We start from the raw sequence: 23,714 nt of genomic DNA, 5'->3' as shown, positions 1-23,714 counted from the left end.
CCCTGCCGGTGAGCTGGGCCCATCCTGTCCAACCTGAAGGCAGGAAAGGCCCCAGCCGGTGACTGAGGAGCAGGGACAGGAGAGGCCTCAGCCTGGCAGGAAACCCAGCCTTCTCTGCAGCGAGCGTCTCTATGTGAGCACAGGCCTGTCGGAGCGGGAGGCGGGACTCCCGAGCCCGCTCTGGGTTGAGTCTGCCCCTCCCTGAGCCTCCTGTGCCCCATCAGTGTCTTCAGGTCTGTGGGGGCAGGGAGGGGCTCCAAGCCCACACAAGGCCCCTGCAGGGCGCGAGCAGGCTTCCCAGCCCCCACGACCCCCGGCTCACGGCTGACCTTCCCTTGCAGGGTTCTCCCGGGACCATGAGAGCAGGCTCCGCGGGGGCCCCCGAGGGCTGAGGATGGCTGCCCGGCCCACTCCCCACCGCCCCCCTCAGACGGCCGCCTCCTCCTAGCATCGGACGCGGCCATGCCGGGGGAGCAGCCCCGGGGAGCACCGCCCGCAGGCATGACCACGGACCTGCCGCCCTGCCGAGTCGCCGGCGGTCTGGGGGGCCCCTCCCCGCACGCCCTCCAGGACCGCTCCCCGACCGGCAGGGGCCCCCTGGGCACAAGGGAGACGGGCAGCAAAGCCCGGGCCAGGGAGCCCCCCAAGGCCCCCCCAAGGCAGGCTGCGGAGGCAGAGTCCGAGGCCTCGCGCCTGAGGGGCCAGGCCCTGGGCAGCCCCCCCAGGAAGGGGAGCGGCCCTCGGGTCCCACCGGGGAGGAGCCACACCCCCGCTCACACGTGGCCAGCCGGCCGGGCAGCCAGCAGCCCCCCACCGCTCTACAGCCTGGGGACGGACCAGGCCTCCCACAGCTCAAAGGCAGAGGCCCCCCAGGCCCGAGGGACTGCAACCCAGCCCAGGCCCAGCCTGCCCAGGGCCAGGTCCCTGCCCGTCCCTGAGGAGCTCAGCTTCCAGGAGGCCCCTTCCGGCTTTACCTCCACCGACTGCACCTCACCACGCAGCACCCCTGGGCCTCCGCCCCTTCGGACCCCCCAGAGCAGAGGCACCAGCCCCCACAGACCCGCCTCCCTCTGCCAGCCCCAGCCCCAAGTGGCCAGCCTCTGGCCCACTGCTGCTGAGAGCAACTTCCAAGGTGTTCATTTTGGGGTCCCCTCTGCTGAGCTGGAACCCTTTCCTGAAGGCAGAAGGCCTGGCAGTCCCAGGGGGAGCCCCTTCGGGTACCCTGCCCTGGCCCGCTCTCCGCCCGGGGCTGACACCGAGGCCTTCGCCGGAAGCCTGGCCGGGCAGGAGCCGGCCCCGGGGCCGCTGCTGCTGACCTTCCACCCGCCCATGGGAATGTGGGCCGAGGCCGCCGGGGGGCCTGGCCCTGCCTACCTGCCGCCCTCTCTGCCTGCCCAGAGCCTCCTGCCCGGCTACCCCGGCCAGACGGCCCGCCACGAGGCCGCTGGCCCCCTGGAAGGGGTGCCCTCCCCCTCCGCTGCTGCTCACTCGTCCCCAAACCCCTTCCCAGACAGTTTGCACAAGAGCCTGACCAAAGTCCTTCCTGAAGGACCCCCTTCTGCCCATGAAGGGCTGGGCCTCCCCAGGGGCCTCCCAAACCCTCTGCCCCTGAAGTACTTCGCAGGGAAGTCCTACGGGGCCAATGAGGTGGACACCAGCCCGGGGCCTCTGGACACAGAGCTCCCCGTCCCCGGGCCCCCCGCCAGCAGACTGCCCCTGCTGTGGGACCCCGCGGTGCCCTACGCAGCCCGGGCCCCGGGCCTGCCGGCCGCGGTGAAAGCTGCGTCCTTCGAAGGCCAGCTCCACCCCGGCCAACAGTACTGCCTGCCCCACCGCACCCCCATGTCTTGGCCCACAGTACTTCCAACCTCCGGGCCCAGCCCCCATCAGATGGGGGTGCTGAGCCAGCTACCATTCTCGGGGGGGGGCCCCAAGTGGCCCGGGGACAGCCAGGGGGCCCCGGGCTCCACCAGCACGGTGCCCAGTCCTGGGGAGTCACTGGTAGCCTCGAGCCTCAGCCCGGGCCAGCCCGGCGGCTCCCCGGGCCTGCTCAGCTGCAAGAGGCCGAACGACCCCGGGGCTCGGCCGCCGTTCTTTGGGGGAACCCAGCCCCAGGTATCCCCCCGAGGGGCCCCTGGCCTGCCCCCACCTCACGCGGTGGGGGCTTCCCCCAGCGAGTCTCCCCTGCCCTCACCCGCCACCCACACCGCGGGCAGCAGCACGTGCTCTTCCCTGTCCCCGCCGTCCAGCAGCCCGGCCAACCCCAGCTCGGAGGACAGCCAGCTCCCCGGCTCGCTCCCGGCCTCGGCCTTCTTCCACGCCCCTGCCCACTCCCAGGAGACCTGCAGCCCCTTCCCGTCCCCAGAGCCGCCCCAAGCCCTCGCCACCCACTACCAGGCCTTCCCCTTCCGGGATGACAGGCTGGGGACCGAGGGCACCTTCCAGGGTCTGGAGGAGGGGCCGGGGGCGGGCGGGGCCGGGCCACAGGACCGCCTTCAGGGCCCCGCCCCGTACCTCACCCTGAGCAGCGCCAGCCTGGACCAGCTGGACGTGCTGCTGACCTGCAGACAGTGTGACTGCAACTACAGCAGCCTGGCCGCCTTCCTGGAGCACCGGCAGTTCTGCAGCCTGCGGCCGCCCCGGGCCACCCCAAAAGCGCCTGCTGACACGGGCCCCGGCCCGCTCAGCCACAGCCAGGCGGCCCCCTTCCTGCTGGCGGAGGGCAGAGAGGACCCCCTGAGGACAGGCCTCCTGCCCGGCCTGGCCACGGCCCCCTTCCCGCTCCCTGCCTCTGACCTGGACCTGGAAGACGATGCCAAGCTGGACAGCCTCATCACGGAGGCGCTCAACGGCCTGGAGTACCAGGCCGACAGCCCGGAGCTGGACAGCAGCTTCATTGATGTCTTTGCAGACGAGGAGCCTTCCAGCTCCAGGGCGGCTGGCCCCGGGCAGCCCCCCGGCTCCCGGGCCGGAGCAACTCCGGAGGACGGCGTCCAGTCCCTGCTCGCGGCTCCAGCCGCTGCCTCGGAGCTCCGAACCCCCGGCCCTGGGGACAGAAACTGGCCAGCCCCAAGCAGGCCCAAAACCCGCTCCCTGAGCCTGGCCGCCTCAGAGTCGGCCACCAGCCCCGCCAGGCCGCAGAGGAGAGGGAAGCAGTTGAAGTTGTTCCAGAAAGACCTGGACATGGCCAATAGCAGCACCAAAGGGCCGGCCAGGGCCATCTGCCTGAGACCGAGGAGGAGGGGTCGCAGTGCCGACCGGGTGGCCCCCTGCCCCAGGGACCTCAGAACTCAGCCTGGCAAGGGCCCTGCAGACTCGGACCAGCAGGTCCCTGCAGGGACCAGGAGCTCCAAACGCCCACGCCTGCCTCCCGGAAAGGATCCCAGGAAGAGAAGGGTGCGGGGCGGCTCGTGGAGCAAAGAGTTCATCCACAAGATTGTCCAGCAGAAAAACAAGCGCTACCGGCAGCACACCCCACATGGCCGGGGGGTGCAGGGGCCCCCGCTTGCCGGACGGCTCCGGCCCAGCGCCCGGGAGAGCGGCCTCGGGGCGCAGGGCTGCTCCGACTCCGAGGAGGAGGAAGGCCTCCCACCGCAGGGTCCAGGCTCCAGAGGCCGCCCGCGCCCTGGCCGTCGGCGGGGCCACCGAGCCCACAGGCAAAGGGAAGAAAAGTTAACCCGGGGCCCCCAGGAGGCTGGGAACCCAGAGGAGGAGACACACAGCACTCGACAAAGCCTGGACGCTGGAGACACCCCTGTAGAGAAAGGCCCTGAGCATTCTGACCGCCCCCCAGTGGCTCCTGCCAGTGCTGAGCCCCTAGAGGAAACCCAGCCGTCCCTGCGCCTCACTCCGGAGCCCCTAAAACCTGAAAGGGCTGCAAGCGTACGCCCTGACACTGTGAAGCCCAGAGAGGTGACCGGTCCTCCAGCGCCCCAGGGGAAGGAAAGCCCCAGGGGTCCCCAGCCCAGCAGGGACAGGCCATCGGGGAGCCGCACCCACGCGCTGCCCGGCCAGGGGGTGCCCACACCCAGTGGGAGAGCCCTGCTGGACCCCTCTGCCGGCACAGAGCTCTGCATGGTCCAGGACGGAGAGGCCTGCTCCACCCAGCCAGGAAGTGGCCCGGTGCCCACCGCCAACACCACAGCCGCTCCACACCCTCAGCCCAGCGTCACGAGTGTGAAGGACTCTGCAGTTGGCTGTAATCCTGCGCACTTTAACAGAGACTCCACGGGGGTCCCAGCTGCCCCAAAGGGGTCCCGAGCCGACAGCGGAGCCCTCCCAGGCTGGTCCCACACCCCCACGGACGGGGCCGGCTGTCTTCCTGAAGACCTGTATTCCACCGGCCCTTTAGCTGTCCACACCTGCAGCCCCTCCTACCTTGGCTCAGAGGGAGTGGACACCTTTGAGCCACATGAACTGGAACCACCAAAGAACGCCCGCTGTGCAGCCGAGAGGGACCTGGACAGAGCCCGGTCACCCCTGGCCTTGGCGACTATGTCCCTCTTCTCAGGGCCGCCTGAGGATGGATTCGACCTGGCTGCAAACAGGGACACCCACAGGTCACTGGCTCATGCCAGCCCCCTCCCAGGGAAGCCAGTGATGGATGCCCTCTGCCCCTCGTTTCTGCTGCTGGAAGCGGAGCCCCCCGTGCTGCCGAGCCAGCGTCCGGCCCTCCCAGCGGGCAAGGCGTGCGGGGAGACGCGTCGGCCTCCGTGCAGAGGGACGCTCCCTCCCAGCCCTGCCCCCGTGCCCGGGAAGGGAATCGAATGCAGCGCTGCCTTCACCAGCGATCTGTGGGAGGATGAGCTAGAGATCAAAAGATTGGTCACGGAATTAGAAAGCCAGCTGCCTAGAAGAGCGGGCGTGCACGTGATCCCCGGAGAGGCTGAGGAAGCCGCGGGTGCAGACGGGCGCGGACCCGGCCCGGGCCCAGGGCCGGCCCTCCAGGCCGCCTTGCTTCCCAGGGCCGCACTCCTGGCAGTTGGCCTTCCCGGGCTGGGGGACTCGAGCCCACGCTGGGAAGAGGCTCTCAGAAGTCCCCACGGCCAATGGCCCTGTCCAGACACAGGATGCGCAACTTCTCCTCCCGGCACTGACTTTACCCCAGCTTTGGGGGCTCCTTTTGACCCTTCCACGGACAGCCTCGGCTCTCGGGCCGCTCAGGAGGCCGGTGTCCCCCAGATGGAGAGGGGCAGCAGGCGCCCCTCGGGTGGCCATCTGCCCGACTCCAGCACGCAAGAGGAACCGCTGTCCCGTGCCGGGAGTTCAGCCAAGGGCAAACCCAACAGTGAACTTTTAGTTCCTAATACCAACAGAACTACCAAGATGCAAAGCAAGGTGTCCGCAGCCCGGTCTCGCTGTCCACCCCGGGGAGGGGCTCCCCCACCGCCCTGCAAGGCCGGGCAGCCCCGGCGGGACCTCCGTCTCCCAGAACCGGTTGGACACGTGACGCCCGAGGTGGTGCTCTGGGGTCATGGGGGAGCACTTCCAGACACAGCCCCGCCTCTGAGCGCCTGCCCCCACACCCCCTCTCCGGGCAGAGCAGGGGAGCCAGAGAGAGCCACACACCACCCCGTGGCAGAGGAGTCCGGCTTCGAAGGTGAAGACCTGGTACCAGCCGGGCCTCAGTTCTGCCCTGTGCAGAGTCCTGCCTGGGTGCCTGATTCGGGCCCCCGCAGGAGGCCCTGGGACCCAGCCTCCTGCTACGTCTGTCCACTCCCGGTCCTAGGCATCAGAGGTGGGGACACAAAAGACACCCAGGCCCCCCAGACCCCCCCTGGGCTGCCAGCTGGGGACGCCCAGGGCCCACGCCCCAGAGGCCCCTCGGATGGAGGAGGAGACCGTGAGAAAGGAGGTTCCCCACAGCCTGCCCAGAGCACAGCTGTCCCTGCGGCGCCCGGATACCAGCCCGAGGCAGATGGACAGATGGTCTTGCCAGGCTGCGCTGAGAAGCCTGAGGCCCAGCGAGAAGGCAGCCCGGGGCGGTCGGGTAAGCAGAGAGGCTCCAGAGAACCACACCTCCTCACCAAGCTCGAGACGGGTCCCGAAGGCCCCGCAGGCAGCCGGGCCAGGAACAGCCACGTGCGGGAGGGGGACAGGGTGGGCTCGGGCTCCCCAGGGCCGGCCAGGGCCCCCCCAGGCCCCACCTCCTCGGGCCCCGCAGCGGCTGAAGGCAGAATTCTAGAGACCGTGACCAGCCCAGGCCTTGTCGGGCAGCCGCTTCATGGTGGTGAGAGACCCGCAGCCCCCCTCAGAGACCCGGACACGTGTGCCCCCGCACCCACTTCCCTGGCCAACCCCGCTTCCCGTGGCCCACAGCTCCCGCCCCGGGGAGCTCTTCCCTCCGCCCCTCCCCGCGTCGCAGTAGCCCCAGGGGAGCTGAGGGACCCTCCCAGCCCCCCACATCCGCCGGCCAGCCCTGCCTCCAGCCCTGCCTGGGTGCCTCTGGAAGGAACAAACCGTGTCCAGCCCCCCACAAGGGATCCCCTGTCTTTGATGAGAAGCCACCGTGATCCTGCCAGGATCCTGCCTTGCCACCGCCTCCTGCCGGCTAATGGCCCCGAGGACCTTCCCACAGGCCAGCCTGGCCTCGTGGACACCTTAGGCCCCGCGAGACACGGGGGTGACAGCACACTGATGACTCTAGAAGATTCTAGAAGAGAGGAGCTGGGGAGGACGCCTGCCCACGACACTGCCCCTCCCCCGAGGAGGGCTGTCTCTCCAGGCGCGGCTGTCCGGGCTGCTGGCCTGTCGGGCATTCCCACCCCAGAGGGCACGGAGGCCCCTGGGGGGCTGGTGGCGCCGAACCCCCACTTCAGGGGGGCCCCACTGCCCACCACCGCTGAGCCGACTCCCGAGGGCCCTGCCTCAGGCCCCCCGAGGAACACCCCGGGCCCAGACACCTCCACTGTATCCATGGACCTTGCCACGCCGGGGATCACAGGGTCAGGCCCCGGCCTGGAAGCCGAGGTGGCGGCTGGCGGAAGCCAGGGAGGTCCGGGCACACGCGGGATCGCACGTGCGGTGGCAGAGATGCCCAGAGCCAGCACCCCAAGCCCCACCACCAGCTCCTCTCCCCCAGGGCTCCAGCGGTCCCAAGAGGCCTCCGCCGGGGACCCTCCCCTGAGCCTCATCGGTGCCTCCCGGAAGCCCCTCAGTCCCAAACGGAGGCCCCGCGGCTTTAAAAGGAAGGCTGAGCCTATGGAGAAAGGCCAGGGGAGAGGCCAGGCCCCCGCAGAGCCGCCAGTGACCTGTGAGGTCTGCTCTGCCCGCTTCTGCACCGTAGCTGGCCTGAGCAGACACAGAGCCAGGAAGCACCGGCCCCGGGAGCTCGCCTGCCCCCCGCACGCCCCCAGGGCTCTGGAGCCCACTGCCCAAACATGCAGGGCTCCCAGGAAGAGAGGCCACAGGGCACCCGGGAAGGCAGGGCCAAGTTCCCCGCCAGCGGGCCCCAGCCACCGCCCTGGGCCGGCTCCTGCGGACATGCTGGGTGCTGAGACGGCAGAGGCAGCTCCTCAGAGGGGGCCCGGGGGGGCCGGCGCGCCCCTCAGCCAGCCACAGCCCCCCTCCGGCCCAAGCGGACAGCGGAAGGGCGTGAACACCCCGGCCGCAAAGCCCAGTAGACCAGGGCCACTGGAGGCCAGCAAGTTCCACGCCAGAAAGACAGAGCCAAGAGAAGGCCGGAGGCAAGCGGGCGAGCCCACCGCTGCTCCCCGTAACCCGGAGAGGACACGGAAGAAGCAAGCCGGGGCACCGAGGGCAGGGAGACCCCGGGAGCTGGGCAGTCCCCGAGCCTCTGCCTGTGGCTCCGCCGGCCTCACCCACTCAGATCTGCCGACAGCAACCGGCCATCATCCTGCGAGCGGCCAGGCGTCCCCGGAGGGACGGCGGGCGGCCGCTGAGGGGCCTCGGCCTCACTCAGCACCGGAGGCCCAGGGACCGGATGGCGACGCAGACCGGGGCCTGGGGCCTCTGGGCCCACCAAGGTCTCCTCAAGGGTGGTTGGAGGGCGGCTTGCCGCAGGACCAGCCAGGGGGGCGGAAGGAAGTCACGGCTGGGCAGTTGGAGGCGCGCGAGGCCGGGGACCTGGGCACCCGCAGAGCGCTTCTGCAGGCTGCCGGAAGCCCACAGGGGGACCGCAGCAGCGCCCAGGGAGGACTGCACAGTGGCCCGGGCCCTCCTGAGGCGTCCGGTTCTGCAGCGGGCAGCACTGCTGGCCAAAGCCTCCCGGCCACCCCAGACACTGGGGGAGGGGCCCAGGAGCCCGCAGGCGCCGCCGCCCGAGCCCCCAGCCCGGGGCGCGGAGACCCTCTGAGCATGTTCGATGACGAGCAGTCCTTTTCACAGCTTTTCCCCCTGGGCGGCCGCCTGGCCGGGAAGAAGAGCCCCCGGGTCTACGGAAAGTGCTGCAAGAGGCCGCAGCACCCCCTGCCCGCCCGGCCCCCCGGCAGGACGGAAGACCGCCCCCTGCCGGCCTCCCCCCGGCTGCCCACGGACCTCAGTGACTCGGGCTCCCTCTGCCTCTCCCAAGAGGACCTGTGGGATGACCACAACGAGGCCGTGGGCCTTCCCGAGCCCTTCTTCACGGATGGATTTCTGACCCAGGTGCCTGGCCTTGACCCCTGGCCCCCCAGCCTCGGCCTGTGGACCTTGGAGCCCAGCAGGGTGGAGGAGGGGCCCTCCCGCCTCTCCAACGAGGAGGAGGGGGAGGAGGGGGAGGAGGAGGAGGAGAAGTGGCCGGAGGCCATCCCTCGCCTGCACATGGTCCCGGCGGCCTGGAGAGGCCTGGAGCTGCGGGGCCCCGAGGAGACCCCTTCCTCGCTTGGGGATGCAAGCCCAGAGCCCCCAAACCTGGAGAGGGAGCACGTGGATGACGAGCTCCCTGGGGACTCAGGCCTGCTCCCCCTGCACGCCAAGGGCTTGGAGGTGCTCGACACACAGCTAGAGATGCAAGACCTGCGCTTCCTGGGCTCCTGCGACGACCTCGCGGGCCTCCTCAGCCCGGGTCTGCTGGACTTCCAGGCCACAGCAAACTCCCAGGGCCCAGGGAGCGGGGGGAGGGAGGCGGTGGCTGGGGCGGGCCGAGGGCCAGGCGGACACCGGGCCGCGCCGGGCAGGAAGGCCTCCCACGAGTGCCCGCTGTGCCTGCAGCGCTTCCGCGGCCTGGGCGAGCTGGACGTGCACGCGCTGGCGCACGGGCCGGCGCTGCCCCACACCTGCTTCATGTGCGTGCAGCGCGGGTTCCGCTCAAGGGAGCTGCTCCGGGAGCACCTGCGGGAGAAGCACGTGCAGGCCGGGCCGGGCCCCTGGGCCTGCGGCATGTGCCTGGAGGAGGTGGCCGACGTGTGGACGTACAACCAGCACCTGGGAGGACACGCGGCCCGCTTTGCGCTCGCCGGGCGGCCGCTGCCACCCTCGGGGGACCTGCCCCCCTGCCTGGAGGAGGACAGCGCCTTCGCACACTTCCTGAGCAGCATCATGGAGCAGACATCGGAATCGCTCAGGGCCGGGGGCCCCGGGGAAGCACCAGGGCCGAAAGGGGGAGCCGAGGAGACCCTGGGGGGAAGAGGAACACCCAGGCCGTGCAGCCCCTCCTCCAGCCACGACAGAGCCCTGACACCTCCCGGGGTGTCAGCCGGCTGGGGCGGCCTGTCTGCTCTAGCCAGCACCTCTGCCACCCTGTCGGGCCCCGGCAAGATGTCCCCAAGCCTGTCCCCGGACCCATGGTCCCACAGGGAGCACCTGCTCCAGGCCATCCCAGTGCACCAAGACTGCAAGAACCTGCTGCGGGACTGCCACCACTGCGGGAAGCCCTTCCCCAAGCCCTTCAAGCTGCAGCGCCACCTGGCGGTGCACAGCCCGCAGCGCGTCTACCTGTGCCCCCGGTGCCCGCGGGTGTACGCCCAGCACGGGGAACTGCGGGCCCACTTGGGCGGGGAGCACGGGGTGAGGGAAGAGCGCGAGCTGCCGCACACACCGCTGTACACCTGTGAGCTCTGCGCCAACGTCACACACGCCATCCGCAGGTCCTTCATCTGCAGTTCCTGCAACTACACCTTCGCCAAGAAGGAGCAGTTTGACCGGCACATGGACAAGCATCTGAGGAGCGGCCAGCTGTCCTTTGCTCTCCGGGGTGCCAGGCGGCCGGGGGCCTCTGAGCAGAATGGGGCCCCTGGGTGGGAGGCCTCGACCTTTGAGGGGACACTGCCTAGCAAGCGGAGCAGGGTGGCATTGCCCAGTGGCCAGCCAGGGCCCGGCAGGGCGGACAGGCCACTGTCCCCAGGCAGCCCTGCCCTGAGCGAGCCTTCCATCCTGCTCCTTTCCCAGATCTTCCTGGAGGTAGAGTCCAGCACCGCCGAGGGGCAGCCCAAGACACAAGAGAGACCCCCCCGCCCTGCCAGCCCCGTGGGTCGCCCGGTCAGGGAGGCCCGGCTGCCTGCCGATGGCCAAGAGCTTCTGCCCCGATCTCCGTCTCCTCTCCCGGATTCCCTGGCTGATGGCAGAGGCGGCGGAAGGCTGGAGCGAGCCCTGCAGAGGCCCGGGGATGGCGCCCCAGCCGGCAGTCCAGGGCCGTGGAAGCAGCCAGCTCCCCCGGAGGGAAAAGGGACTCTGCCCCTGCTGTCAGGGAAACGCCAGAGCCCAGGCACCCGGGGCCAATGCGCCCCTGGCCCTCCTCCAGGAGACCCCTCCCTGCCCCACAGAAAGAAGCTGGGGCCCGGGGGTCCCATGGTGCCCGAGGGGGGCGAGGGGAGGCTCTCCCACAAGGACCGCGCCCGCAAGCCAGAGCCCCCCCGCAGCTCACCCCCGGACAGGACACCCCAGCTCCCGACAGGGCCCGGGAAGCCTGCGGGGCGGGGGAGGCCCGAGCCCGCAGGGCTGGCCCACAGGACGAAGCCCACCACCCCCAAAGCCAAGCCCAGACCCGGCTCCCACGGCAGTGGGGAGTCACGCCACAGCACCAAGACAGGGGGTGGCAGCCAGCCCCAGCCGGCCAGTGGGCAGCTCCAGAGCGAGACGGCCGTCACCCCAGCCAAGCCCGGCTGCCCCGGCCCGAGCCCCACACCAGCCCAGCCCAGGCCTCAAGCCCAGGCCAGGGGCTGCATGAAGAGCCCCAGAGAGGCCAGCTATCAGGGGCGTCGAGGGTGTCCAGGCCCCAGGGAGAAGAAAGGCCAGGCCCCGGAGCTAGCCAGGTGCGACCACGTGGGGAACTCAGGCAGAGCCCCCTCCGCCCCTGAGAAGCCCCCCCGGGCCCCCCGGAAGCAGGCCACGCCCAGCCGAGTGCCCCCCGCCAGGCCCAGGCCGGGCAGCCAGATGGGCAGGACCAGGCCCCGGCCAGCAGAACACCAGAAGGAGGGGCCCAGCCACACGCCCAGGAAGGAAGCCCCGGGCAAGGGGTCCCCCCTGCCCAGACCCCACAAGAGGGGCAGGCACGCCCCCGATGCTGAGCCCCGAGACCGCCGGACGGCTGAGTCCCAGAGCCACCTCCTCAGCCAGCTCTTCGGACAGAGGCTGACCAGCTTCAAGATCCCGCTGAAGAAGGTCGCTTCTGAGGAGCCCGCCGGAGCCGCCTGGAGCTGAGCCTGCACACCGGCCGGCCGACGTGCCACGGCTCCCTGCTGAGGCACCGACTTACCCAGACCAAGGCAGGCGCCGAGGCCAGCTGCTCAGGTCAGAGGCAGGCGGAAGGCTGGACCCCAGGGGCAGACCAGCGGGAGCCCTTGGAACCCATGAAGCTGTCATCTTGATGCTGAAGAGAACAGCTCCCGCCCCTGCCTGTCCTGGCGGGTGGGCGTCCTATGCTGTAGAAGCCATGTGAAGGTTTGCACACGGCCCCACTACCTAGCAGGGGAGTGATGAGGGCGGGTCAGCCGGCGGCAGCTCCACTCTTGGACTTCCGGTGACTTCCGCGGGGGAGGGCCCACTGGGGTCATCTCTGAGCCACCTGGTCCCCAGGAGCCCAACGGGCCCCCTCCCTCTGACCACAGGGTCCTACTGGCCACTGTCTGAGCTGCCAACATTCCCAGTGTGCCTAGACCTGGGGACCCGGCCGGCCTCGCCCGTGCCCCTCCCCCCAGCCCCTCTCCCTAGAGCCTTCCTCCCACAGGGGCGCTCCACTCTCAGAATCCACTCCTCTGCTCTGAAGGTTCTGGTGCTACACTCCACGCTGTAATGTGAATGCAGGCTCCCCGGGCTGCTGGGGGGAGGGAGACCAGAGGGAAGCCCTGCCTCCCCCACCAGCCAGGCTCCAGCCCCAGGGTCCCGGCGGTGACCGGGACCCAGCCACGCGCGGGCTGGCTCCCCACGTCCCGAGGTGCCATCTTGCTCAAGGAGGAGACACCCCGCCGGCCTCCTGGGGGCCTCTGGGTCTCCTGGCTTGTCTGGGGGTCTGTTGCTGTCTTTCAGTTTTTAGCTTGGCTGCCACGTGTATGTCCAAAAGGTTTTATTTTGACGTTTCTAATAAGACTGAATCAGGCCCAAACTGCCTCTCTAGAAGGTGCTACGGGTCCCTCCAGACCCACCTCCCCGTGGATGAGGACGGGTGGGGACGCCCAGGCCGTACTGTAAGCTCACAGCTCACTGTCTTTCCGAATATATTCCCACTATTTTCGCAGAAGCCCTCCCGGCTGTGTGGCGTCTGTCCTTACCCCTGCCCCTCGCCGAGGACCAGAACTCAGCCCGGGTTGTCTTCCACTGCGCGGTGGGGACACGCAGGACGGGGCTGGACAGCCCTGGCCTCTCGCTGTCCGTGGCTGGCCCTGCTGCCTCTCACACCCGCGGCCCTCCCACAGACGTCGGCTGCAGGGCGGGGGTCGGACGGCAGGGGAGGCCTGCCCACAGGGGCTCCGTGAGGGCTCCCCCATCTAGTTGTTCATGTTCAGACACCATGTGATTCTGAGGCCCGGGGACCCGCCCCAAAGGCTCCTGGCTACCTCTGGGACGGGGGACAGGTGGGGTGCCCTGAGAACCTGGGACTGAGAGGGACTTGGGTGGAGACAGGCCAGAGAGGAGACAGGCCTGCAGCCCTCCCCCCGCCCCCATTCAGTGTAGTGAGGAGGCCCTGCTAGGCCCTTCTGCCCAGCCGGGGCAGAAGGTCGGGCTGGACACCCTCCGCAGGCACGCTGCCCGGCACAGACCCTCAGGAGCTGACTTCCGGAACTGCTGCCCCACATTGTCCCCTCCCTGAGTCCCCCAGCTGCCCTGGGGCCAGGAGACCCACAGCAGGACAGCCCCAGCCTGGCCACCAGGTGGCGGCCTTCACCAGCCAGGACGGGCCTCCACGGAGGGGCGGCTGGCAAGGGCAGACCTGGGGCAGGCCACGCGGACACCACACACACACACTCACACACACACACTCACACACACACACACACAATCACACACAATCACACACTCACACACACACACTCACACACACACACACTCACACACACACACACTCACACACTCACACACAATCACACACTCTCACACACTCACACACACACACTCTCACACACTCACACTCACACACACACTCACAGGCGCAGTGGGGGCCAGTGCAGCTGTATGTCATATCCTGATGAAAGCAACTCGGGGTACCTTGGGGGTCGGGGACCTGGCCCGAAGGGGTCCTGGACTCGGTTGAGCTGGGAGCCGAGGAACAGTGAGCTGGGCCTGGAGCAGGGGCTGCGGAGAGAAAATGGTGCAGACCCCTGCCCAGGGGCCGCGCCTCTGCCCAGGGGACCTTGTCCTCAAGGAGGGGGCACCAGGCCCCTCTCAGCCCCAGCACCCCACGGAGCGGCCCTCACGACCGCAAATTAGGCAGGGAAGACACAAAGTCACTCCAATGGCCAGGGCCTCACCAGTGTCCATTAATGACCCCAGCCTGAGGAGGCGGGGAGGGGAGAAGGCAGCGCTGTGTGCCTGTGGGCCATAAGAGTGTGAGGGCTGGGGTGACACACGCGTGGGGGCCGGAGGGTCACGGTGACACGCGTGGGGGCGGAGGGGGGCCTGGGTGACACACGGGGCGCGCGGGGGCCGGAGGGTCGCGGTGACATGCGTGGGGGCGTGAGGGCCAGGGTGACACACGGGGTGCGTGGGGGGCTGGAGGGCTGGGGTGACACACGGGGTGCGTGGGGGGCTGGAGGGCCGGGGTGACACGCGGGGCGCACGGGGGCCAGCGGGTCGCGGTGACCTGTTCTCGGCGAGCCCAGCAGGGCAGGGCCGGAGGGAGAGGATGCGTGGTGGCAGCAGGCCGCTCACCTACAGCCTCCTGTGGCTGGGCTTTTGAACCATCTGAGCTGGAAGACGAATTTTCCCAGACTTACAAGCCCCAGCCCCTCTGCAGGAAGGAGGGGTGGAAGGGTCTGAGCAGGGGCTGCAGGGGGACTCTAGGACACTGGGGACCTGTGCCAGGGTTTCCCGAGGCGCCCGCTGAGGTGATGGGACTGCGGGTTCCGGGGAGGGGCACCCTGCCCGCATCACTGTCCACGGGCCACGTGCCTCCTACACAACCCTCCAGTTTCTGGAAAAACAGGTGAGGAAGGTCAACCCCCACTGCTCTCAGGCTCCATCTCCAACATCCCGGGACGGCAGCCGGGGCGGCCGGTGAGCCCACACAGCCTCTCTCTGCCCACAAGGCCAGGCCATGCCCCCTCCCCACAGGGCAGTGTCTGCCTCTCTGGCCGTGGGGATGTCCTTGGAGGTGGAAGCTCAAGGCCACTGGTCTCCTGCCCTGCCAGGGGCCCAGACAGAGGAGGCTGGAGGGGCCTTCCCAGAGCACCGCCCAGGAGCGCCACCGGGCTGCCCTGGCCCCAGAGGAGGACAGGTGTCTGATAGGGTGGTGAGGAAACAGCTGGGGGGCGTGGGCTGGAAACCAAGGGCCTCAGGCTACCAGGCCCCTTGGGCCTCAGTTTCCCTACCAGAGGGCCACTGCCCCCCCCTCACCCCCAAGCTCTCCATGCAAACTACAACTTCTCTCTGCTGTCTTCCTCCCTCTCCACCGTGGCCCACGGCGACAGGATGCGCACAGACAACTGCTCCACAACTGCTGGTGCACAGAAGGAAGGAAAGTTGGAAGGACAGAAGAGAGGGACGTGGGGAGAAAGGCAGGGGAGGACGGAACTGAGGAAGAGAGAGGAGGGGTGGGAGGGGAGGAGGAAGGCAGCAAATGATGTCACCACCCGACAGAGATGAGGAAATATCAGATAATGTCCTGTCACCAGCACGCTTGGCAAGTGGTCCTGGGCCATGGAGGAGCGCATGCAGCAGGAACCTAGTATCGTGGCCTCCGGGGAGCTCTCTGGGTGCTAGAGGACCACAGAGACTGAGCCAGAGGGGCAGATGTGGCTGCCCGGCCCAAGCTGTCAGCCTCCATTCCTCAGGCCTGGGAACCAGTGCCAAGCAAAGCTGAGCTCCAGGTCCACAGAGACAGAGGGGACAGGGCATCCACAGCAGCTGCCTGCCCGGGGTGGCCAGACACCCCGGTGTGGCCTCCCAAGGCCTAACTTATTTTGACATCCTTGCTGCTGTTTGACCTCCTTAGCAGTCATGTGGTATTTAAAACTCATTATCCTCATTGAAACAGGAAGTTAATTAAACCCTTCTTGAAGCCTGTGCTGACAAATGTTGGGATCGGCCACTGGCTTGGCACATCAGCTCCAGAGCCAAGGGACTGTCAGGGATCTGGGGGACCTGAACCAGGCAGAGGTGGGAGACAGGCAGGGGGGACAGGCAGAGGGGGGACAGGCAGAGAGAGATAAGGGGACAGGCAGGGGGACAGGCAGAGGGGGACAGGTGTGGGCTCTGCTCCAGATCAGCCTCTAGCGTCCCCCCTCGGTTAGTGTCTGCCTTCCCAGGGCAAATCCAGCTCCGCCAAAGGCTGACGTCCTCTCTGTGCCTCAGTTTATCCACCTGGCCAGTGGCATGGACAGTTCCTTCAGAGTGTTGCTCTGGCAATGCATGTCAGCCCCCAGGGCAGGGCAGGGCCCCACGGTCCCCCCCATCCCCACGGTGCGCAGGGAGCCGGAGCCCACGCCCGAGGCATAGCACAGAGGGCTGATTTTCTCCCACTGCAGTCACAAAATTCCCTCCAAAAAAAAGGAAAAGAAAGAAGATAGGCAGCAGCAAGGAAGGACGCAGCTGGCACCAAGGGCCTGTGCCACAGAGATGTGGGCCCCGCTGTGGGAAGCCAGGGCGCACCCTCGCTCTTGGGCCGGTGCCGGAGGTGGGGCCGCGCAGGCTCGCATGGAAGCCCCTCCGACCAGACTGTGGGGCGGGGCCACAGCGCGGGGCGGGGCCACAGCGCGGGGCGGGGCCACAGCGCGGGGCGGGGCTCTGAGCCCCGGGACCGCCCACTGGGACCGCCCCCTGCGACTGGCGGCCCCAGGAGAGCTGAGCGGAAGAGGCGCTCACCCCCACACCACCAACTCCGCGTGCGGCTGCCAGGACGGATCGCCAATGCTGGCTAAGCCCGAGGACACAGCAGCGTCAGGGGCCTGGGATGAATGGAGGGGGCCCGAGGGCCGGGGCTGGGCCTGGGTCTGGCTGGCATATGCCCTGCGCCAGCCTGGTGGAGGCAGGCTCCGCGCGGAAGACACACCAGGCGGGGCGGGGTCTCGGGAAGGGGGCGGGGCCAGAGGCGGGAGGGAACGAGCCAGGCGGGGCGTGGTCTGGGACACGGGGCGGGGTCAGAGGCGGGAAGGACGGGCCCGGCGGGGGCGGAGTCTTGGGAACGGGGCGGGCCAGAGACGAGAAGAGCCAGCCACGCGGGGCGGGGTCTGGGGAGGGGCGGGGCCAGCGGCGGGAAGAGCCGGCCCGGTGGGGCGGGGTCTAGGGAACGGGGCGGGGCCAGCGGAGAGAAGAGCCAGCCAGGCGGGGCGGGGCCCGCTCGGGGAAGACCGGCGGCGGGGGCGGGGCCAGGAGCGCGGCCGCGGACGCGCAAGCCCCGCCCCGCGCCGGCCCGCCTGTCCGCCTGGCGCGCCCTGGCCGCGTCCGCCGGCTCGTCGTTCGCTGCCCGCAGATTTCATTGAGAAAAGCCGAACGGCGGCGGCGGTGTCTGCGCGGGGGCGGAGGAGCCGACCCCAGCCCGCCGCCCGCCGGACAGTCCGCGCGCCCGGCGCCGGGCCGTGGCCTCGGGCCTCCGTGAGGGCGCCGGCGGCTCCTGGCCGGGCGCGGCGGGCTGGGGGCGCGGGCCGGAGCGACCGTGGAGCCAGCGGGCCGGGGGCATGAGCGGTCCCCCGGCCCCGCCGCGCCCCCGCCGCCCGCCGCCGCCCGCCCGGGGCTAGAGGCGGCCGCCGCGAGGGCGCGCGGCGCCGGAGACATGTCCAGGAGGAAACAGAGCAACCCCCGGCAGATCAAGCGTGAGTCCAACTTCCCCGCGGTCCCGCCGCCCCTGACCTTCACCCGCGCCGCCCCGCGCCGCCCCCGCGCCCGACCTCGAATCTCGGCCGGCGGCCCGGGCCCCGCGTCCCCGCCTCCCCGCCCGGACCCCCGCGTCCCCTCCAGGACCCCCGCGTCCCCGCCCGGACCCCCGCGTCCCCTCCAGGACCCCCGCGTCCCCGCCCGGACCCCCGCGTCCCCTCCAGGACCCCCGCGTCCCCGCCCGGACCCCCGCGTCCCCTCCAGGACCCCCGCGTCCCCGCCGGGACCCCCGCGTCCCCGCCCGGACCCCGCGTCCCCGTCAGGACCCCGCGTCCCCGCCCGGACCCCGCGTCCCCTCCAGGACCCCCGCGTCCCCGCCCGGACCCCCGCGTCCCCTCCAGGACCCCCGCGTCCCCGCCGGGACCCCCGCGTCCCCGCCCGGACCCCGCGTCCCCGTCAGGACCCCGCGTCCCCTCCAGGACCCCGCGTCCCCGTCAGGACCCCGCGTCCCCGCCCGGACCCCGCGTCCCCTCCAGGACCCCCGCGTCCCCGCCCGGACCCCGCGTCCCCGCCCGGACCCCGCGTCCCCGTCAGGACCCCGCGTCCCCTCCAGGACCCCGCGTCCCCGTCAGGACCCCGCGTCCCCGTCAGGACCCCGCGTCCCCGCTGGGACCCCCGCGTCCCCGCTGGGACCCCCGCGTCCCCGTCAGGACCCCGCGTCCCGGCCCGGACCCCGCGTCCCCGTCCGGACCCCGCGTCCCCGCCCGGACCCCGCGTCCCCGCCCGGACCCCGCGTCCCCGCCCGGACCCCCGCGCCTCGGCCGGGGCTCCGCGTCTCGGGCCGCGTCCCTGCCGGAGCGGCGCGGGGCGCGCGGCCCGCCCCTCCCCCGCAGCCGCGATGGTGCGGCGATAGCGCGGCCCGGATCCGGGCGCCGATAAAGTTTAAAATATTCCATTCGGCGAGCCCCGGCTGATACGATCGCTCCGTCGGGACGGGCTGAAATGGAGATCTTATCTCGCGCCGGCTCTCCCAGGCTCCGTATCCAGGGGGCGAGCGGGGCGCCCGGGACGGCGGCCCGGGACGGGGGGGGGGGGGGGGCGCGCCTTCCCGCCGCTGGGTCCCCGCGCCAGCCCCGCCCGCCCCCTCCCGAGGCCGGACCCCCGGTGACCAGCGCCGCAGCCGGTGTCCTGATGGCGCCGGCACCCGCCCTCCTCTCACCCCCCTTCCGAGGGCGCCCCACGATTCTGGCACCCCCGCGGGACCCCGGGCCCTGAGAGCTCCCTGGGCCGGGGGCCGGGGGCCGCGGTGGGCGCACAGGAAGCGCACCGCACCGCGGAGAACTTGGCACCCCCGTGGCCGCCGAGGAGGGACAGGGGCGCCCGGGCATGGCCTCCCCGGCCCACCTGACCGCCGCCCCGGGACCCCAAGGCCCCGCCTGTGGGAGAGCCCCTGCTTGCGCCTCGGGCCTCCGGGAAGGGGGAGCGGATCGGAGGGCGGGAATCCGGGTCCCGTAACCCGACTCCCCAGATGCAAGCGGGACCTGTTTTCCGAAAGTCGCCTTCTATCATGTCAACTCAAGTATTAGAACCACCCACAGGTCCGGATCTGCGCTCTTTCTCTGGTTTCTTTTCCCCTCCTCCCTCGTGCGCCTCAGTTCAGGGCTGGTGTGTGTGTGTGCGTGTGTGTATTTCTGCTTGATGAGAAATGCAGATAGCTGGGGCAGGAGATCGCAGGTTGGGAACCGATCGCCAGCACTGATAAGCCCACAGAATCGGAGCAGGGCTCCGCCGGCTTGCTGGTTGGGGCCGGGACCCTCCCCGCGCTCCGGGACTGGGCAGGGTGGGGGTCAGGACCCTCCCCACAGCCTGGGCCCAGGCCGCCTCCTCGCAGGCAGATGGAAGCGAGTTAAGATCTTAACGTTGATTACCGCCGAGCGGAGGCGCCTGTCCGCCAGCCCTCTGCCCACAGCTGTGCTTTCAGCCTCCTAGTGTGACCCTTCTGCCCTGGCCTCACCTGGCCGGGTGCAGGCTGTAGAGGGAGAGGGTCTGAGGGACGGGGCCCTCCCATCGCTCTCCCCCCACCATCCGAGTGGGAATGCAGCTGCCCAAGCTCTGTGCGCCTTTTGTTCTGCTCGGAGATAGATGTGCCGCGCTGATAAGGCATGCCACCGATGGCAGGCTGATAGGAGCTTCTATTTATTAACTTCAAACGTGGGAGGGAAGAGGGGAGGCGGGAGCCTGGCCTTGGCCAGCCAGATGGCTGAGATGATAGGCCGACCCTGTTGGGGACACAGGGCAGGGCACAGCTCAGGACCCCTGAGCACTCACCTCCAGGCTCGCCTCCCACCCAGCGATGGGAGCCCGATCTGTGGGGGCCAGCCCTACAACGATCGCCTAGAGTGATAAGAAGCCTTATCTAACGCCACCAGGCCTGGCTGGGTCGGAGGCAAGAGCAGCAGCAGGGGCCTCGGGCTGGGACCTGTGCCACCAGTGGGGGGCCTGGGCAGCCCCCGGGGAGCAGATCAGCACCGTCCATCTGGGGAGTTTTCCCCTCTAAACACTTAATTGTCAAGAAGTTGACCCTCCCCCTAAGGCCAGTGGTACCGCCATCAAAATGAAAGGAAACTGAGTGAATGGCACAGGGGTGGGGAGCCACCCCGCCCCTCATTCCTGATAGGTGGCGCTGACACCCAGCTTCGCACTTGGGTTTGTCACCTCCAGAGAGTGGTTTCCCTTGATCTGTGCTGGGTTGCTGTTGATTTCGGGCAAGTCTTAGACCTAGCCTGCTTGGAGTTTTCTGGAAGGAAAAAAAAAAGTAATTTCCATAGACCTGGCTGTTTGGGGACAGACAGCCCATGATTTGGCCTCTTCTTCCCTTGGTGCCCACAGCAGGGTTAGGTCTGCCCAGATCTGCCCTGACTGGGCATGTGTTCAATAAACACTCAGTGACCACAGCACTGGGTCCCAGCTGCAGCCCTACAGAACAGCACAGCACAGCACAGCACAGCACAGCACAGCACAGCACAGCACAGCGGGGAGCTGAGGGCCGCGTGAGAAGCTGAGGTGAGTCAGGGACACTTCTCAGAAGGGACCCTCCAGGCTGTCAAGAGGAGGCCAGCTGTGAGCTCCTCCACGGACAATAGGCCAGCCTTGGTTTCCAGAAAAATGGACCGGGGACCCCTGGCTGTTTGGGGTGGGGAAGGGCTGAGCTAGAGACGTCTGCAGGACAGGGGAGTCCAGAGTCTAGCCTCAGTTTCTTCCTGGGTCAGCACAGAGATGATAAGGAGTCCTTTTGCAAGAGACCCCAACACCCAATGGAGGCCGGCAGGCAGGCAGGCCAGCCAGCCGGAGGCTTCTGGAAGGAGCCCGGGGACTCGCCACCTCCCACCCAGCCAGAGCAGGGTGTTTTCACGCATTCTCACAGTTTGATCCAACAAATTATTGGTAGCCACCAGATAACTAATTCACTCCCCAGCAGCCCGGCACGCACCCCTGGGGCCCATGGTGGCTGTCTGCAGAGTGCCACTTCTGTCAGATGAGAGCCGCGCCTGGCCCAGACTGGGCTGGGGTGGTCCTGGCACGTTTTTTATGGTGGTGGTCCCTTCCAGGCCGGGCCTAGGAAGACCAGGTGTGGTCTCCTGGGACCCTCTTGCGGTACCCCCCAGCCCTCGGAGCAGCAGGGCTCTGGTGGCCCAGCTTGCTGGCCTCTGAGCCGCCTGGACAGATCGCCTCCCACGGGTGTCCCTTTCGGGCAGCGTCTGCTGTCCAGGGGCCAGCAGAGGGTGTCCCTCCTGCCCTCTGCTTGGCCCCATCACCCCGCCCTGGCTAGCACCCTGAAGCGGCGCACTCGAGGTCAAGGTCAAGGTCACCCCGGCCCTGGTGGAGAGGGAGCTGGAGGCGGGAGGGACTCCGCAGCCCTGCCTGGGCCCGGCAGCCGCCCAGTCATCCCTGATGCCTTCCGGGCTTTGGTTGACTCCTGAGTCCGGCCCAGGGGGACACTCAGCTGGCCCGTGGTGGCGGTGGTCCCGTGCCTGTGGTGGACAGCGTGTGGGCACTTCCCTACAAGTGAGCCTGAGCAGGTTCACCACTGCATATCTGGGAAAACAAGCGCAGAAGAGACCCTGTGAAGCGCGGGGACTGGGCCTCGGTCCCCACGTCAGTGTAGCGGCCGGTCACCGCAGTGGCGGCTCTGGGGTCTCCCCCTCTCCTGGCCGCCCCCATGGCCTCCTCCCTGGGCCATTCTGGTTCAGGGGCAGCTCCTGGAGAGGCCTGACCCAGCCTACGCCAGCCGGAGCCCCGGACACCGTCTCCCTCCCTGGAGGTCACCGGGAGCCCAGCATGGCACTGAGCTCTGGGATTTAAGTGGGTCAGTTGGGGAAGAAAGGAGGAGGAATGCGATGCCATTAATTGTGCCCCTTATCTCCTGTTTCTATGCCAACCAGACGGTCCTGGGCTTGACGGCTAGTGAATAATACTCCCGAGGCCTATCTGCCATCGACAGGCCTCCTAGAGGCAGCTGGTACCTCCAGCCCTCAGACCCGGGCCGGCCCGCACAGTCCCGCCTGGCCAGACGGGCCCAGCTGGACCCCTGCCGTCATTCCCAGGGTCCCTCTGGAGGTTCCCAGCGTCTCCTGCCCCCATTTCACAGACGGGGACACAGAGGCCAGGCCCCGTGTTGCTCCGCAGGCCTGGTCTGCTGTTTCCACTTTGTAGCCCTGGCCTTGGCCAGGGCGGTGCAGCACCTGCAAGAGTTTGCCACTGTGGTGTCTGGCCATGAGACCTGGGCAGGGCCCACCCATCTCTGTCCTTAGAGGGTGGGCTGCCCAGGCCTGCAGGCTGTGGCGTGTGGCCGTGTGGACGAGGGCATCAGGCCTGCATTCCAGCGAGACTTTGGCCATTTCGTTCTGGCCTCAGTGCCTTTGCACATATGCCCAGCAGCGTCCTTGGCCCCACTGCCCACTCCTGAGAGCAGGAAGGCGTCTGTTCCACATCACAGGCCATCGGCAGGTGGCCACCGGGACTGTGGGCAAAGCCTGCCCTCGTAGGCCTCCGTTTTCCGCCTGGTGGGAAATGGTCACACCTGCCTCAGGCCTTGCTCTGAGAACTGGAGGAATGGGGCTGCTATCCGCGGCAGCTGGCCCTTCTCCCCGCCCCTTTCTTCCACCTTCTCCCCCATTCCTGCCCTGTCTCCCTCTCCTCCTCCACATGGCGGTCTGCTGGCTGTCGGTGGTTTCTAGCTAATCTGAGCTCCAGGAGACCTTTTCCAAGCTCTTTTCCATGAGAGTTCAGCATCGCCACAGCCTAGGGTGGGCGCCCGCAGCCTCCAGTCAGAGAGCCCCAGCAGCCGGCTGCTCCTGTGGCTGCTGTTTGGGGTTTGCCAGGCCGGCACGTCGCTGGGGTCTCTGGGCCGGGGAGCCGTGCTCCTGGAGCAGCCCATGGTTCTCCCTCACCTCCTCCGCCTCAGCGGCTCTGCAGGGGCCGGGCTGCCAGGGAGGGACCTCCGGAGGCCTGGGGAGGTTCCCTGTGCCCAGGCTGGCCCGGGGCGGTGGGTACCTGGGAGACCCGCCCTCCCTTCCGCCCGCCCGGCTTGGTGCTGTGCTGCAGGCCCCAGCAGCAGGCCTCACTCTGGACCCGTCAAGGTGTTGGCCTGGCTCCTCACCCAGCTCTGACAAGGTCCTCAGCCCAGGTCCGCCCCAGACTGTCTCCCATCGGAGGAGCAGAAATCAGGGCCTCCCGACCTCGCTCTGCTCACTGTCAGACAGAGGGGCTGGGCCCCAGGAGGGCGCCGTGGGCGGGCGGTGCAGGCCCCTCACCTTGCCTGTGGGTCTCCAGAGGCTGCCGATGCCCTGCCGTGGTCCTGCGGAGACTCCTGCCACCCCCAACGGGGGGGGGGGGGGGGACAGCCAGGGCAGCCCTGCCTCCTGCCCTACCCTCCGTGACCTGGCAAGAGCCCCCGCCCCCAGCTCAGTGTCGTCAGAGGACCACACGGGCTCCGGGTTTGGGTTGATGATGTCGGTGTCGGTGCTGCCACCAGGCACTGCAGCTGCATTGCAGGTTTTGCCAGAAGCCCTGAGGGCCGGAAGTGTCACACCACCCTGCCTTCCTGCCCCTCAAGTGTGACTGCCTGCAGGACCGGCTGCCCCCAGACCCCCTGGCCCCCTGCCTCAGGTCTTTCCTGCCCCAAACCTCCTCCATTGGCTGCTTTGACAAGTGGGAATGCTGAGGCCCTGTCTGAGACCACCTGACCCCAGAGCTGTCTGGGCCCATGGCCCACGTGGTAGAGCGCCTACGCCTGAGGCCCTGAGTTCAAACCCCAGGACCACCAAAACAAAGGAGAAGAGAATGCCAAGGCGGTGTCTGGGCAAGGACACGGA

General features: G+C 69.0%; 2 protein-coding genes across 2 annotated transcripts in view; both read left to right on the top strand.

Annotated features, from left to right (window-relative positions):
- The first annotated feature begins 462 nt into the window (after window positions 1-462).
- LOC138803790 (zinc finger protein 469-like) lies at window positions 463-11,694 on the top strand. The gene has a single exon (XM_069987878.1). The coding sequence runs from the start codon at window positions 463-465 to the stop codon at window positions 11,575-11,577; it is 11,115 nt and encodes a 3,704-aa protein (XP_069843979.1). The 3' UTR covers window positions 11,578-11,694.
- A 5,315-nt stretch (window positions 11,695-17,009) lies between these two features.
- LOC138803748 (zinc finger protein ZFPM1-like) overlaps window positions 17,010-23,714 on the top strand; it is a 55,479-nt gene continuing 48,774 nt past the window's right edge. The window contains exon 1 of the mRNA XM_069987795.1: window positions 17,010-17,339. Coding sequence (XP_069843896.1) covers window positions 17,300-17,339 — 40 coding nt within the window. The 5' untranslated portion in view covers window positions 17,010-17,299. The remainder of the gene's footprint in view (window positions 17,340-23,714) is intronic.

The sequence above is a fragment of the Dipodomys merriami genome, unplaced genomic scaffold, assembly GCF_024711535.1.
Source record: "Dipodomys merriami isolate MVZ:Mamm:240054 unplaced genomic scaffold, mDipMer1.0.p SCAF_348, whole genome shotgun sequence".
Classification (NCBI taxonomy): Eukaryota; Metazoa; Chordata; class Mammalia; order Rodentia; family Heteromyidae; genus Dipodomys; species Dipodomys merriami.
This window is presented reverse-complemented; position numbering and strand designations above follow the sequence as displayed.